The following is an 18,196-nucleotide window of genomic DNA, read 5'->3' as shown; positions in this document are numbered from 1 at the left end:
TAAATGATATTATACAGTATTTGTCTTTCTGTCTGACTTCTTTCACTTAGCATAATGCCCTTGAAGTCCATCCATGTTGCTGCAAAAGGCAAAATTTTATTCTTTTTATGGCTAAGTAGTATTCCATTGTGTGTGTGTGTGTGTGTGTGTGTGTGTGTGTGTGTGTGTGTACCACATCTTCTTTACCCCTAAATCTGTTGATAAGCACTTTATGTTGCTTCCACATCTTGGCAGTTGTAAATAATGCTACTATAAACATTGGAGTGCATGTATCTTTTCAAATTAATGTTTTGGGGTTTTTTGGATATTTGCCCAGGAGTGGAATAAATAATACTGTATTGCATGTTTGAAAGTTGCTAAGAGAGTAGATCTTGAAAATTCTTGTCACACACACATACACACGATTCTGTAACTATGTATGGTGATGGACATAACTAGATTTATTGTGGTGATCATTTCATAATGTGCGCGAATATTGAATCATTATGTTGTACACCATAATGTTGTATGTCAATTATAACTCAATTTTTAAAAAAAGACAAAACCCAAGGGGATACTGCTGCCTAAGGCACAGATGTTAAAAAAGAGGCTCACCTGGAGGATGGAGAAGGCAGGGGGCAGCTGGAGAAGTGCCAGAAAGAATAAGGTACCACAGAGGCCACCAGATGAGAGATTTTCAAGAAGAAGGCAGTCAACCATCTAAAATGCATCAGAGATTAGTGACCCACAACACCCCATCCCCACTCAAAGGTACCACAGAATGAGTCTCCATTACACTCTAATATTTCTTTGAAACCATGTAAATGACATGCTGATTTTTCACTCATGCTTCTCTGAATCTTCTCACTTCTCTCTGTAAGTCTATGTCTTGTCCTCACATCAGCTTGTTTCACATACAGCAACACAGTCCCACTACCTGCATCACATAGATGCTTGATAATTACACTCTTTTTTTATAACAGTGTGATATTTCTTGGTCTGAAATTACAGATACTAAATTATGAACCATCTGGCCCTATCCACCTCATCTCTGTTATTCTCTTACTGGCTGGGTTCACAGCGAGAGGGCCTCCCTGAGCCGATAGTTTCTCCAGAGAGGGAAAAGAAAGAGCCCAAGGTGGACATCAGGCTCCCCCAGTGTTGTGGGACATACAGGTCCCACACTGCAGGCACGTTGGAGTCCTGCCTCACAGAGATCACTGGGGAAATCTGTGAAACTTGACCACTGAGGATCAGACAGAAACACAGAATGAGGATGGGGAAGCAACTAGTGCTCAGATCCTGGCAGACCACATTCTTCCTTGCACCTGCGCCCCAGCAGAGATCCGAGCCAGGGACTGTCCGTCTGCAGAGCTGAGCCGGTTGCCCCGTCTGGTCGGGGAGCCCAGGGGCAGTTCAGCCTGTTCGGGTCACAGTGAGCTGTGCTGGCCATGGAGCTTGTTCTATGTCCCCACTCAGGCAGGGAAACAAATCTGAAGCCCTGCCTACCGCTTAACACAGCTTCCAGACCCATCCGGCCAGGAAGCCTCACCAGAGAGCCTGGGCAGCTGCATGGCCCAGCCTGCAGCCAGGCTGGCAGTGGTGCCAGAGCAGAGAGCCCAGCCAGGTGGCTCTACCCACCTGCAAAGCTGAGCTTCTGGCCAGGGAGCCTGGTGGGCAAACCTGCCTGATTCAGGTCACCAGCCAGTGAGCCATACCAGCCTTGGAGCTTACTGTTATGGCCCTGCTCAGGTAGGGAAGCAGATCTGAGCCTTGTCTGCTGCTCAGCATGGCTGCAGGTCCTGCTTGATGAGAAAACCTCACCAGCGAACGCAGGCAGCTGTGAAGCCCGTCCTATAGCTGCACGTGGGCAGGGAGCCACGCAAGCAGTCCTTTCCAACTATGAGTGTAGGCTCTGGCCCCACAGAACCAGGGAGTCTTAACAGTGACCCTGGACTGCCTTGAAGCCCATCCTTCAGTACCACGCAAGCTGTGGAGCCCACCCTACTGCCATACCACACGGCAGAGCCCAGCCTAGGGCTCCTTCTGGTTGCTGAACACAACTAGTAGCCTTGTTCAGGCAAGGACCCCAGCCAATGACCCAGTCCAAACAAGAAGCATCACCAGAGGCCCCTCCCAGCAAGGGAGCCTGGAAAGCAACCCCATCCCCAAATGCAAAGCCCAACGTCTAGTCCCACCCAATGTCGGGGCACAGTCTGCATTTCCTCCTGATGGCAGAGCACAACTTGAGACCCTGTCTGACTGTGAAACCCTGTCTGCAGCCCCAGCTGAACAGAGTCCAGTCAGTGGCAACATCTGGTTGAGGATCACAGCCTGAGACTCTACTTGACCAGGGGCAATTGCAGAATTCTTGAATTTTTAATATCTTAAATTTTTCTGTTCTTTTTCATCAATTACTGTGTCAGCTAAATTCTCTGACTTTTCATCTATTCCCTTGAACTTATTAATCATAGTCATTTTAAAGTCCACTATTAATTCCAGTGATGGGATGAGATTGATTCCGTTGTCTATTTTCCCTAGTTTTCAGCCATTCAGTTGTTTCTTCTCTGTCTGTCCATTGTCTATTGAATGATAGGTAATGTGCGTGAAAACCTGCAGAGAAAATCTGAGGCTGTGTCGAATGGTGCACCCCTCCAGAGAGGATTTGCTTTTTCTTCTTTCCGGCAGTGAGAACAAAGACCATTTTAATCAAGTTTGATGTTAAGATGATTCAAAGTTGGGTCCCATTTTTGTTGGGGCTTATCTTCTTCTAGTTTGCCTGAAAAGTGAAATGAAATCCTGAAGTGTCTACTGGGATTTTTTTTTTTCTTGGAGGTTCACAATTCTGTTTCTTTTTCCTTCAATGCAGTGTGACTGTCTAAACCTCTGCTCATCTTTCCAGCCTCTTAGCCATTGTTTTATGCTCAATTTCTAAGCTTCTCAGCAACTGCTTGCAAAATAGCAAATGGCTCAAGGGATAAAGTAGTACCAACGTCTGTTTCGAATCTCTGGGCTTCTCTTCTCCCTTAGAAATTTGTCAGTCATGTTTTTGATGTAATGTTAGCCCAGAAATTAAAAACATTTTGAGCCTCACCTACTGCTTTTGATCCAACTTCTTAGCCTCCCATCCTTGCCTTCAAAGAATTTGCTACATACCTAAGGGGAGAGTCTTGGTGCCTTGAGACCCGGCTGCCAGACAGGTTTCTGGTAGCTTACATAGATTTTTTTTTTTTAAGTGTATCCAGCCTCTCTAGTTGTCTTCAGAGGAAGATTTGTCTAATCTATTATAACTAGAAATGTAAGTAGTTGTTCAGTTTCTAATATGTGACTTTCAGGTTCAGCCTTTTTGGATTAATTATTGGGCGTGTGGCATCTAAGTTTTTCAGGCTTTCAGGTTTTGACTTTGATTTGGCTTCTTATGTAATGACTGTTTCTAAAGCTTAATCTCACACCTAGAACAATTTTTGATTAATTACTGGTCTTCTACAGCTTGTAAGTGTTCATTTATAAAACATATCTGATAGATGTGAGAAGTTAACAATAAACTTGGTTTCAGTGGGTGTCATTGGGGTAATTTGTCAAGGAAAACCATGTTGCCTCAAAGTGAAATGTGAACTGAAGAGAGTTCATTCTGTGTTTGTGTACAGATATCAAGGTCTCTTGAACATCTTCCAATAGCTCTTTACCTTGTCAGTAGAGACTCTTAATAACTTTGCCAGTGTATTCCAACCCTACAAAGATGGGCACTTTATCAGAAGATGAATGCAATGGTTTAAGACAATTCTTCGTTTACAGTATCGGAAAGGGGAAAAAAAAAAGAATTCCAAGGTGTATGTGTGTGTGGGGGTGTGTAACAGAAATTAAAATAACTCTTCTCTCTACATTTTCATGGACAAAATCAGATAACTTTGGACACAGATTTGGATCAAACACCACATTGATTATACCAGTTCAGTTTTGGTTTCTAGATTTAGTTAGACTGAGTTTAAATCCTGTTTAATTCAGGGTTATTTACTACTTTTCAAGCTGAAGTTTCCTTAGTGAATTGTGAAGATGTAAAAATATCTACCTCATAGGACCATACCATATATGTATTTATTATATATATTTATATATATATTTATATATATAATTTATATATATTTTATAAATATATATAAAAAACATCAGCAGAGAGTCAGTATGTATATATGTGTGTGTATACACACACACACACACACACACACACACACACACACTTGAAGTGCCTAGAACAACGCCTGGCAGACAGCAAACCCTAAATACATGATTGCTGTTACCACTCTGCAGATTTTCATTTGCCTGGCTCTAATGTTGAAGAGTGAGTAGGGAATGACAGTTTTTCTTCTCTTTATTCCTCATGTGTAATTCCTTGCAGAGAAATTCACATGTACATTGCTGGTCATTAGATTTTGCTAAATGGAAGAATAGTATCAAATATTGGAGGAAGTTGGGGATAGTATGAGAAAAACATATTCAGCCTGAAATGAGGGGATCACTGGTGACCTGTTAGGGGAGCTAAGGGAAGAAAGCAATGGGACACCAGGAGTTACACTCAGCAGCATCATCACAAAGCCTGCCTCGCTGCTTGGAATTTAATAGGCTTCCAACAAATAATTATTGACTATTTGGCTGAACATTGTGCTCAGTTTAACAGCGGAACAGAAGAAATTAGTGCAGTTCAGTGGAAACGGGTTTGCAGACTGAAAGCTGCAAGGTTATCCTAAGTAAGGAAGCTTCCTGAGAAAACATAAAAAAGGTTATATAAAGCAGTGGATACAAGAGCATACTCATAACGTTTTTTCCCTATTTAACTGAATCACTTAGCTCACTATGTTGCACATTTTACACAATTGCCACAATTTTTGCATTTCTCCCAATGGCCATAGTATGACAAGAGAAACAATAGATTGTGTAATTCTCAACGTAATTAGTCTATTCACGGTGATTTCTCTCGTCTTCTTCTCTGAAGGATGTGTGTGGTGAGGAAACATCAGCCAGCACCCTGATGTCAGTCTGTTTAACCCTGAGTGGGGCTTCAAACCAGAGAGGGAAATGCCTACCATCCTGAAGCCTCCATCAGGGCAGGATGGATGTTCCACCTGTTCTAGTGTTCTTCATGCTCTCCATCTTTTTCTGTGACCCCAATGTCTTTGAAGTCAGTCTACTCTGGCAAACCCAGAATTAAGTCAGACCTCCTGAAATCATATTACTTCCAATATTAACCTGCTTTGGCCTTCCAAGTGAGGAAATGTGGAAAAGAGGTGGGGAGTAGTAACTTTCTATTGCTGTGTAGCAAATTACCACAAATGTAGCAACTGAGAACAATATTCACTTGCTATCTCATACATTCTGGGAGGCAGAAGTCCACGTGTCGTGTCACATACTTGGGTTCTCCGCTCAGGGTTAAACAGACTGACTCAGGGTGCTGGCTGAGCCGCACGCCCTCCTGGAGGCTTTGTGGAAGAATCCACTTCCAGCTCATTCAAGTTTGGGGTGGAATTCAGTTCCTTCCGGATGTAGGCTTGAGTCCGCATTTCCTTGCTTTTACTAGACAAGGGCCCTCTCAGGTCCTCAAGGTCACCTGCAGTTCTTTCCTGTACCCTTCCCTCCAGCTTCAGAGCCAGCAGTGGGCTCGTCCTCCAGCTCTCTCACGTCAAATCCTTCTCATGTTTGACCCTCTTTTGTCAGAAAGTTACTTTCCAGGGGCTCACCTGATTAGGTCAGACCCATTAAGAATCACCTCCCTGTTTCAAGGTCAGTTTACTTGGAGATCTTAAGTACATTTTAAAAATCCCTTTCCAGCAGCACCTATCAAGATGAGTGTTTGAATAAGAAGGAGAAGGTGTGTGTCCAGCAGAGCGGGAGACCCCCCACACACATGTCCCCAGCCCTACATTCGGCTTCCTGTGCTCCTTGACAGGCCCCTTAAATACGATCCCGTTAGCAAACATTTCTCAGTGTGGTCACCACTGTTTGCCATTACTTTGGGGGCTCCATGAAGTATGGAAAGTACTCAAGTATTGGAGCTAGAACACTCTGGGTTTAAAGCCCCTCTGTATTTGCTGTGGGGTTTTGAGTAGCTTACTCAATTCTTCGGAACCTCAATTTCATCAATGGTAAAAACTAGGGCTAATAATAATTACCTCTAAGGCCTGCAGAGAATTACGAAAAGTAATACAATGGAAATCATCCCATTTACACAAGACACATAGCCAACTTTAGGTTCCTGACTTTTCCTCCTTCTGTTGAATGTTCTGATATAGCTCCTCTCATTCGCATCTGCTTATCCTTTTCCCTTGGAAATGGGAAAAGCTAAGGTTTACAAACCCTGGAGATAAAGTAATTTTTCAGTAAATAACATAACCATTTTCTCAAAAATTCTACATTGTGCTTCATTCTGGAATTAAACAATTCATTAAAGCCAGTTGGTGTATATTCATAGGAAATTTTATTTAAAAGCTCTATATCCTTCCTTGTTTTTCACCATTTCTTAGAGACTCTTAAGACTTCCTACCCACCTCCCCAGAGGAGGAACGAAAAAGGGAATATTATATGAAGACAGCCCAAGCAGTCAGTAGACTCCCACTATTCAAATGAAAAAAAAAAAAAAATGCCCGGATATCTGTTAAAATGCTATTGGTAAGAGATATGGCAAGATGATGATTACGTGTGAGTAGAACAGCAGTTTCCATAATAATTATGTGGGTTGTGAATAGATTTTGGAAAAAAAAAAATGCTGGGACACATCCTAATGAATGTACTCATTAACCTTAATAGCGTCAGGTAGAGAAGGAAGATGGCCGTTATGAAGGGGGGGTGGATTCAGCCTTTCAGAGTCACTTTACAAGGCACATCAAACAGTGTTGTTTTCTCAATTAAAAATGAATATATGCAGTTATCTGAAAAGAATGCTCTATAATTTGAGGTGTGTCTTTAAAAGTCCAATTTTGTAATAAGTTATATTGAACATTTCTTAAGTCCTCTGTATGTTCAAGGTATTATAATAACCATAAGGATGAGGAGATATCCAAAGCAGAAAATCTATAGTCCATTTGTGGAAAACAGATATAAATGTATCTAACTTTAATATGATGACAAATGCAAAACTTAAAAGCATCAAAATGCTGCCTTTACGAGAGCAGAAATCTTGTCTTCTCTTTGGCAGCTGTATTCCCACATAACTGGTAAGTATTAGTTACCCAGTGCTTGTTCAGTGAATAAGGAATAAAGATCACAGTATTTTGGAAGCAGAGAGGAAGGGACTATCAAGCCCAGGGGAGCCTGAGAAAGTTTTAGTAAGTTGCATTCAAGCTCAGTCTGCCTGCTGCTTGATTGATGAATTGGATTTTATTGAATCAGGAAAAATGCGAGGAATTGGAGGGATGACTCTCTGTGCAGAGGGAATAGCATACGCAACCATTTGGAAGTGTGAAAGTGCGACATATTTGAGGAGTAAGAGTGAAGGTGCAACGTCTCCCGTGCACAACATACGTGTGTAGTTAGTTTCAGCGATACCAGTGTCATCGTGATAAGCAGGACTAAAGAGTTCAGTGATCAAGAATAACTGTGTGTGTGGGGGTTGAGTATAGCTCAGTGGTAGAGCACATGCTTAGCATGCACAAGGTCCTGGGTTCAATCCCCAGGACCACCATTAAAAAAAACAAAAAAGAAACTTGAAAAAAAGAATAACATTGTGTGCCTGGCATACCCGGAGCCCCTACCAGCCCCCATCTCCCCAGTACACACACTAACATGTCCTGGCACAAATTTAATAACTGCTAACTTCTAGGAATAGTTGCTCTGAAGCTTACATTTTTGGTCTGGTGTTGCTCCTTTTGAAGCAGAATTTGAGATGATTTATTTATGTCATTTGCCGATGGCAGATGCCTCTCCAAGAACTCTGTGGAGTTATACTAAATAATCATGTTGCCGTTTGAGAGTTCAAAGAATGAAATCTGTACCCATTGTATGTGATTAGCCTTCCATGCAAATAAATCAAAAGATTGTAAATGTAAGAACTAAGAGATTGGCAACACCCGGAATACTAATGGAGGTGACGGGGGACTAATCTCAGGAAGGCAGGACAGGAATGTGATTTTCAGTAAGTGATGACTCAGTGACTGGAAACCTAATGAATTGTACTGTTAGTGAAAAGACTGAGTAAAAAGAAAAGAGGATGTTCAGTCTGAAGGATAAATGAGAAACTGCCAATGGGCTGGAAGTCAGCAATGCCCGTCAAGCCTAATGGACTGTTGGCTCCTTGAGGGCACGCACTGGATCCTCCCACTACAAACCGCACAGAGGAGACACTCACAGTGCCTACTGAATTAATGAAATGGGATGAAAAGAACGTGGGGACTGTTACCAGAGGCTCACCCAATGCAATCTTCTGTGCTACATACATTTTTTTGTTTTCCATAGCAATAACTTAAAACATATATTGATAGGAAACGAGGAAAGGAAGGAAAGAACATATTGTCTGCATTGTGCAGATTCATATTTTTGATAAGAGAGGCAGATTTTTTTAATTATTGGGCATCTCTATTCTGACATCTGATAATTGGTAAAATGTGCTTCTTCATAATTTTCCAAGAATTTTTTTATGCCTATTACCATGTAGCCCTCAGGGGCTTCCACATTCCAGAAAGATATTTTGACATTAAATCTACTGACTGTAAACCCTGCAGTAATTATTTTATAACCATAACCATTGGCCTGCTTTATATAAGTTAATAGAAAAAATGATAAAAATAATAATTCTAAAGTTAAAATATTACTATTATAAGGATATAATAATATAGAGTATCAGGTCTTTCGAGTTCTATAATTTTCATTATTTCTTGTCTTTTTTGAGTGCCAACAGCTATTGTTCAGTATACAAAACCCTACATGTAATACAATTGGATGGGTTAATGTACTGGATCACAGATAAGAAAATCGTTAACTTGTGTTTTTTTACATTCAAATTAATTTTATACGTAGACAATAGAAGTCCAGGAGAAAAGAAGTGCTAGAGAGAGCTTATAAAGGGAAATCTGATCATGAAGACCCCTACTTGTATTCATTTTCTTCATTTTTCACCCCGAACCTAATCTCTTCTCTTACAGCCTAGGATGTGGAGCTACAATGTCGCTTACCAAAGTATCACTAAACTCTCCCATAAACCATAAGCATCCTCCTTTATCCCCTTTCTCCACATATCTAGTCCTAGGGACTCAGAATTCCTTACCAATAAGGCTCTTCATTCCCACTGCTCTTCCTTTAATACAATTGTCCATCAGTTTCCTTGAGCACTGTAACACATTTTCTAACTTGATTCTCTAACACTCATCTACAATCTCTCTTATCTGTCACTCACACTGCTACCTACCACAGTTCATACAGTTCTCATCTCTTCATATCACTTCCTATGAAAAAAAAATATATCTATGTGTATAACTGAATCACTATGCTGTACACCAAAACATAACATTGTAAATCAACTGTACTTCAATTAAAAACAGAAAAAAAGCTACCACTGGCTCCCCATCACCTAAGTGAAAAAGTCGAAAATTCCAAAACCTGGGATGGCACAAAAGACTATTCATAATTGGTCCTCCTCCACTTATTGTCTCACTAGTTCACTATTCAGTGCACTCCATACAGCTGCAATGCATAGTGTCCACTATTCCTTGGTTCACAAATACCTTCATCTAGAAAATAACATTTCAGAATGCTGTTATCACTCCATTACCCGTATTTTTCCAACTCCGTTCAAATCTTACGTTCCTACAAAGAGTTAGTCGATTATTCACTAATCTGTCCCACTGCATTTGGTTCATGCCTATAACAATATACGTTTGTATGTGGTCATTTATTTATACATCTGTCCTCCACTAGACTGCGAGTCCCTGGAGTGCAGAGTGTAAAACTTATTTAACACGTTTTTCTCAGCTTAAGTACAATTTCAACACACGGTAGATGTGATAGATTGCGTTTTCCCTCACAATTTCACTGATCCTCTCTGTGGGAAAAGAATAGTACTTACCTGTCCCATTCAGGTCAGTTTTGGCTGTATGACTCACTTTGGCTGATTAAATGTGAGCAGAAGTGACATGTGCCACTTTTGAGCAGAATACTTAAGAACTATTGCATGGGTCCAATACACTCTAGAACCATTGTGCTGGTCCAGTACACCCTAGAACCATTGCATGGGTCTAATACACTCTACAACTATTGCATGGGTCCAGTACACCCTAGAACCATTGCATGGGTCCAGCACACTTTCTGTTTTTCCCTTCTCTGAGGTCAGCCATGTCCCAGAAGGAAACTGCTCTTTCAGACTATGTCTCAGAATGAAGGTGAGATGGAGCAGCATTATAGGCCATCTGCGGTGAGCCTAAAGGCTGAGCAAGAAACGAGCTTTTGTTCTAAACCACTGAGATACTAAATTGCTTGTTTTCACAAAATAAGGCAGTCTAAGGTAGATATTTAATAAATGTTGAAGAAAAGAAGGAAACTTATAAAGACATAGAAGATGCATTTTGGATGGAAAATTTCAGAGTCAATTTTTGTTTACAATTAAGAACCTCCTGTTGAAAACAGATAAAAATTAAACTTTCATGAATGGCTAACTTGAGAAATAATGGAAATTGGGGGTTGAGAGGGGAAGGGGGAAATGACAGATCATAGAGTAGGGGTAAATATTTTAGAGTGCAATATTGGGAAGAAAATGAAATTGAGTTCTTATTAGATGAGCATGTCCTTAAGATGTCTGCAAGCAAGATTTAAAGGAATCTAAGGTTTCTGCTGAGGAGGCATTTTGAGAATGGGTACAAACTGAAGATTTCTCTCGTAGTGATGTCAACTAAAGTAAGTTAAAAACATTTTTTTCCTGTTTCAAGTGTCCAAGTTACTCTGTTTCATAGCCAAAAAAAAAAAAAAAAAAGAAAAAGAAAAAGGACTGGAAACCTGACTATAACAACGTTCAAATCTCCACTTAATTCTTGTTATTCATAGTAGTTATGTTCTAGAAACAGGCACCAAACACTTAGTGAACTAGTGAATACTGACATTACTCCTAGGGGAAATATAGGTTTAAATTGCCATGAGCCTCTAGGCACAGTATTTTCATCAACTAGTCAATATGCAACTTTGCTTTATGGGTGTTTCTGTCTAAAGACACCTTATTTAATATACGTTGTTTATGAATTAATGTTGAAATTGTCACAAACAGCACTCTACTCATGCCTGAATGCAGCTGACTTTCTGTGTAAGGTAGAGCCTTCTTGCACTTGGGAACTCTAGATAACACATCAGCCCTATGCTTGTGGGTATTTTAAACAGCAAAATCAATTAAAAAAAAAAACAGACAAAAATGCAAAAACTTGGCACTAGACAGACCATGAAAAGGATATTGGTTTATAGTATAAAAGCTGAAACAAGGAAGCAGAGGGTCACCTCATTCAGTCTCAGCTGGGAACATGCACATCAGGAGACTCAGATCTTTTTGCCATGCTGTGCATGTCTGAGAATGACCGCAAAAGTGGCACGAGTATTGATATGGGGGTCGTGAATAAATTTTAGCAAGCAGGTGAATTTGCAAATATAGAATCTGCAAATAATGAGGAACAACTGTATATCAAAAAAATGGAAAGAAAATAATGAAATGAGTTATAAAGAGATGGGTAAAATGCCCACTGATGAGAATGGAGAGAAATTGGATAAATGGATGAACTAGACAGAGAGATAGATAGATAGATAGATATTAAATCTAGAAAATTGCCTTAAATGTGGTACATTTTCAGTTTCTTTATCTCTCTCCCTGCTTTTTTCCTGATTTGGTAAAACACATGTCACCCAAAGGCATTAAACTAGTGCCAGTAACTTGAGAGCTCACTCTAACAATGTCATGGAAAGCATTAAATAGTAGAAAGGTAAGCTCACGTTTTTCTTGGCTATTCCTTTTATTTTTGACCTTATTACTCCTTACTTTGAGGTACCCTATCATTCTAATGCAAATCTTAAGGGCATCATTTTTCTGAACATGTTAATATTTAATAACCTAAAGTCAATATAGCACCATCTAACTTAGCTGGTATAGACTGAACTTCTTTCTTTGGCTTACAAAGCAGATATTCCTTCCGAAGCCTAAATAACCCCCTTTTTTTTGTCATACAGATATTAGAATCTTCTGTTTATACACAAATTCTTTTATGATTTTTATTTTGCTGTTGAATGGAAATACCTGGAACAAAAGGCTTTTAAAAATCACCACTAACTTTTAAACTACTAAAAAATCATCTTTAACTTATTAAATGTAGAGATTTATGCTTGGGGGGAAAAAAAGCTAAAGAACATGATGAGTGATGAGGAAATTAACACACTCTGGTCCTGACACTTTTTTTTTTCAATGGAAATATTACTTCCAAGCAAGTTGATCAAGACAGGCTTTTTACAATCCCCATTAAATTCAGTGAATGAATTGTGAAGGGTAAATTGGATCCATTATAATCTTACATTTCTTACGTAATATTCATAATCATAGCGTTACATAAGCGCGAGCTAGCATGAACAAAAGGAGCAATTTGCATACCCACTTCCTCTGGGAACGGGCTTCTGCTTGACAAACAGGGCCTCCTGTCCCATTCGCTGCACGCCCCTGCATCCCCTCCAGTGCCAGTGAGCCCCACACTCTCCTCTCATGATATAACAAACCCTCTAAAACACAGGGAGAAAATGAAGCAAACAAGCCCACTTCATTTCAACTTGTCAGCTTTAAATAAAATCTTTTGCAGCTGAAAATGAGAAACTTGAGGGAAGATAACGTGTGAAGTCACCACATTCAACACTGGGACAAAATATATTGCATTATTTATTATTTTTTTTCCTAATGTGCCACAAAAGTTTTTGAAATTTCAACATAGATCATTTTTAATGAAATGTCTTCTTGTCAAGGAGGATTTAGAGGAAGAAATGGTCTATTTTTTTGTTTGTTTATTTTTTTTCTCCTCCTCTACCCACTGATGCCTAGGAAGTATCTCAAGCCCCTGTGGTATCTTAATGAGCAATCTGTGACCTTTGGAACAACTCTCATTATCAACGTTTAAGTCAGAATTGGTATAGCAGAGCATATTGAAAAATAGGACATGCCTCTTTTCACTTATTCTAATTAATTGCTTACATAATACCTTCCCCAGCACTGATTTTATATGCAAAATACTGGAGCATGCACTCTGCCTCCAAAAAAAAAAAAGAAAGAAAGAAAAAGTAAAAGATAAAGGACAAAAATGCATTGAAAGATCGGAAGGAAGATAAGAAGAAATATTCCAGTAGATACAGATATTGGAATATTGATGAAATAAATAATGATTGCTACTGTAAATCCTTTCCCTCAGCCTTTCCCCAGAACCTACTCCCCCAACCCAGCTTGTGTCCAAATCCTTTCCTGTCTTGCATTCAGGAGGCTCCACTCTTTTCCCCCTCAACTCTCCCCACATCCTCTCTTCCCTCTTTGTTGTTACTTTTTTTTTTTTCATTGTTAAACTTCCCCTGACTTCCTTTACCTTTTCTGAAAGCGCACGTGCAGCTCTTCAAAGGAAGGATAGTAACCACAGGGTCCCAGCAGATGCCCAGCACAATTGTGCATATTCCAAGTGACAGAGAGGGTGGGAAAAGGCAGAGATGCTTTTTTCCTGAATGCCCTACGGTGTGTCCACATTTTATATAAACATCTTTTCACTTCTTTTCTTTTCAACACTGTGTGTCTCATGCCTTTTCCAAATAAGCTTAGAATACTTTTCCTTACTCTCTTATACTCATACCGTCGTAACAGGAACTCTCTGATTTCGAACTCTTTTATTTTACAATTCCTAGATGACTTTGAGCGATCAGTGCATAGAATGGTATCAATGATGAGGCCCATGATCCCTGCCACTGTCTTTGATGGCCTGTTGTTAAGAAGTGCTTTTAATACGCTAATGTAAAACATGATTTCATATGTGCGTGTTAAACGTATTAGGGAAGTACTGTGGGATAGGAAGGAGGGTTTGCACTATAAGGACGACAGTTTGAGGCTCTGATGAATTCCATGTTTAATAGAATGACCATAATCAGAAAAGTTTTCTTTTTAAACTTCTTATCACATGTAAAACATGAAAAAAAATGAATATCATGTCATAGGGTGGTTCAATTTTTAGGTCTATTTTAGAAATATTTTTCATTTTTCTGTTATGATCACTATGATGATGATGATTAAGTAAAGGCAAAGAATGTATTTAACATTAACTCGACCTAGCTATTGTATGTTCAGTAGATAGTGTAAATGGTGATATTATGAGGTTTCCATGCATATCCTGTATTTTACAACCAGTAAATCTCTGCCAAAAACACCAGGTTATTCTCTGGAGCTCACGGTAAGTGAGACTGGTGCCTTCCAGCACTCTTAGACCCAGAGTTTCCATTGTGTTTTCGCACTTTTTAATTCTAACAAGCTGCTAACTCAGTAATCACGTAGTGTAACATAGGACCATCATGTGGCCTGAGTACCATTTAACGACTCATCTTTCAGAAGGAAAACAAATGGAGTCATTTTCTTAGAAGATAACTGTCCTAAGCTGAGGGTTTTTTCTTGTTTCCCCACAGTGATGGCTGGGCTGACAGGTATGATGTGACAGATGGCTATCAGCGAGAAGCTGTTGGTGGAATCACAATCAAGCTCCAATCTCCCGATGTCAAGTGGTTTGATGATTATTATCTGAAGCTCCGGCCAGAAACAAACCTCCGAAACCCTTGGTTTCAAGAATTTTGGCAGCATCGTTTTCAGTGCCGGCTGGAAGGGTTTGCTCAGGAGAACAGCAAATACAACAAGACTTGCAACAGTAAGCAGATTTATTGTTTCCTTTAACATGGATAAGGCTAAGGCTCCAATTTAAGCACACTAGTCATGGGGATAGTGGCTGTGATCTGGCAGAGATGAAGACTCATACACAGAGTGGGCACTGCTTCTCAGAGTGATAAGAAAAACATATGAGAGAAAATGTTCACTCCATTAAGATTTCAGACAATTTGATGGCTTATATTTATATCATCCAGGAAATTGGCACTGTGCTAAAAAGATAATGTGAGCTCCAGAAAGGAGCCGTAGCTATTCTGGACATCCTCGAAGGCAAGATCTACATTCTGGGATTATTTCGGTCATCTTTAGCAGTTAGCACAGTGTAAGGCACATAGCAAGGGTTTCATGTCTGTCTGAGAGTGAGTGAGTGAATGTTGAAGGACACAGCCAATTCCTACTTCCACCAATAAACTATAAAATAGTAGCAAGGATATGCCATGTGTAATTATGATGTTTCAGGAGACATAACCTGAGCAGAGCCATTTATTCAGTTATTCAACAAATACTTAGAAAGGTTCACAATGTGGTAAAGGTACCAAGATGAGGAAAACTAGTTCCTGCCCTCAAGGGGCTTAGTGTCTAGTTGGGGTGATAGCAGTGCCAACAAAAATTGCAATTCAATGTTGTAAGTGACATAATAAGGGTTTTAAACAAAGGGTTTGGTTGGTATTATTTGCAGCACATCCAAAGGGAATCTTGACTCTAACAATTAGATGGGGCCAAAGTGAATCTATAAGTCAAAGTACAAAGGTTAAGATTTGTTAAAACTGATAAGGGATTTGTTGAGACCACATATCTCACCTTGTGTAACGAGAACCTCACGTGCATTTGCAAAGGAGTGAGCTGTTTTATTGGTGGTATATGTGCCTTTATCATCATGATGCTGGAACACAGGAGTGCCTTGGGTCAGTGGGTTGGAAATCCTGGCCCATGAACTACTTCCTGTCCACAGAGAACTTGTCACCAGCACCAAAAGGAGAAAAACAGAAACATACAGTGAGTGTTTTATCATGCATTTCCTCCCGGAGCTCACATCCATACTGTGTTTTTGCTATCAGTTCATTCTTTTGTGAAATGAATGAGGCAGTAAGTGGGGATTTGTGAGTGTTTTTAAATGTCAGTGCTTGGTAAAATGAGAACTTGGCAACCTTGTGTTAGTTCCTAATTGGGCAGTGGTGGAGGAGAGGGAGGCTGGAGTGTGGGACTGTAACTGGCCAATGGAATCCAGAAATCAGAGAAGCATGGTGTGAGATGACATCTGTGTGGCATGTGTGCAGTGTTCGTGTGTGTATTGTAGAATTATGTATATATAGTAATGTGCATAAAATACACAAATCTTAAGTGAATTTAAGCTTTGTGAATTTTTACATGTATATACATCTCTGTAACTACCACCCCCAAGCAACAACATCATAAAATTCTCTCATATCAATACCAATTCTTCTAATTGTTCATTTATATAACCCAGTAATAAAAGCTACAGAGAATTAAAACCGTTTCCTAGTAACTGTATGCTATTCTATTTTTGAACTAATTTGAAGACCCATTTCCTTTACAGTTATACACTGTCACCCCCTGACATTCATTTCCATCTCCTTCCTTTGAGTTCTCCCTGTCACCTCCAGTAACTTCCAGAGATGTCATCTGTGACATTAACACACAAACATGCTCACCTCGATGCCCTGAGGGCACCTGGAACTCATAGATCTAAAACTAACCTCATTATAACTTCTCCAACCAGAGCCCCAAACTTTGAGTTCCTCCTCTGTGCATCTCCAGTTTCAGTAAATGATGCACTCATCCACCCTGTCCCCAGGATGTGGGACTAAGAGATGCCCTTGTCTTCTCCTTCTCTCCTCCTCATAGCCAACTGGTGACCAAATACTCTTAATTCTACTAGTTGAACATCTTCCACATCTGTTCCGTCCTTTTCATTTCTGCCTGAATTCAAATCTTTATCCTACTGCCGTGATGTAGATATTCATTATCTCTCACCCCAGATATTAGAATGAACTCCCTGTTTAGTCTTCTTTTTGGTACCAGCTCCTTCCACCTCCATTTTATGCTAAAAACTCATCCCCGAATTGTCCATCTAAAGGACAAATTCCATCATGTCACTCTCGTTCTTAAAGATCTTCTTTGGTTCTCCAGTGTCTACAAAAAGCAATCCCAATTCTTTTGCTCCAGTCAAAGCTCTTCAGATTCATCATTTACATTTTTCAGATCTCATCTTTTACTCCTGCAACCCACAAAATCTATGCTCCAGCCACTTCACAGACTGTGCTCTTCCACTGTAAGGTGGCACGGCCACCCAAGTGTCCATGCTTTTACACGTGCTAATCCTTGCTCAGTGAAGAGCCTGTCTCAAGATGTCTGTCAGTTCCACTGAGCTTATGTTCTCATGGTTTCTAATGGCTCCAGTTGCCCATTCTCAAAGAAGTCCTGTTTCCCTCACATTTCACATCCTGTGCATTTCATTTTCTTCTTGTCACATGCAATCCAGATATTGAACACAGATCCTCCACATCCTTTATTTTTATGCCACCACGTAACCAGTCGCACAGGCATCCATGTGTGTACCAAACTACTAGCAGCAAAGTGAGAATGAGAGAAACGTGTTCAAAGCAACACACTGGCTCTGAGGGCATTTCTAGGATTCCAGTAATGTTCTATTTCTTGAGGCAAGATGTGTTTGTTTTAAGAAAAATTGATGTATAGTTTCAATTTTTGCACTCTTCCGTGTTAATGTTTTAATTTAATAGGAGTTGACCTTAACCACCTCTCCCCCATCTATGGCCACTGTATCCAGTCTAACATTTCTTCCAGTCCTCATTTTTCCACAGAACTCTCCCCCACACACCCCCACTCCCCCACCAGCTTCCTGTCGCCATGTTGATTGATTCCTCTCCCTCCCTTTTTCTGTAATCCTTACTTCCTCTCTTCTCAGTATCTCTACACACCAAAATAAATAAGTTACTGTGCCACACAGAAGGCCATTTACTCTAGCAAAAAAAAAAAGATGCCATCCCCACAGGGGATAAAGCAGCTACAGGAATGTAATTTTTCCACCGTGTTACACTAATATAGAAATAGAAATTTAACATTATTACACCAGCCTGTAAACACGTCATGTTCACCTTTCTCCATTAAATTATAAATTTCTCAAGAAGAGAAAATGTCTTCTTACTCATCTCTGCTTTCCAAATTCCTAGCACAATGCCTTGTATATAGCAAGTATTTGATAAGTCTTGTTAAACAAATGTGACTTTATTTCTCTTAGACCTAGGCAGGGTTCGATGGCTAGCGGACTTAGAATGGTGG

General features: G+C 39.9%; 1 protein-coding gene across 1 annotated transcript in view; it reads left to right on the top strand.

Annotated features, from left to right (window-relative positions):
* Nucleotides 1-18,196, top strand: part of LOC116666591 (metabotropic glutamate receptor 5-like) — a 279,400-nt gene that overhangs the window by 254,626 nt on the left and 6,578 nt on the right. The window contains exon 4 of the mRNA XM_032490430.1: nt 14,623-14,858. Within this exon, the coding sequence (XP_032346321.1) occupies nt 14,623-14,858 (236 nt within the window). The remainder of the gene's footprint in view (nt 1-14,622; nt 14,859-18,196) is intronic.

Source organism: Camelus ferus, chromosome 10 (genome assembly GCF_009834535.1).
Source record: "Camelus ferus isolate YT-003-E chromosome 10, BCGSAC_Cfer_1.0, whole genome shotgun sequence".
NCBI classification, from domain to species: Eukaryota; Metazoa; Chordata; class Mammalia; order Artiodactyla; family Camelidae; genus Camelus; species Camelus ferus.
Note: the sequence above shows the minus strand (reverse complement) of the source record. Positions and strands in the feature narration are given on the sequence as shown.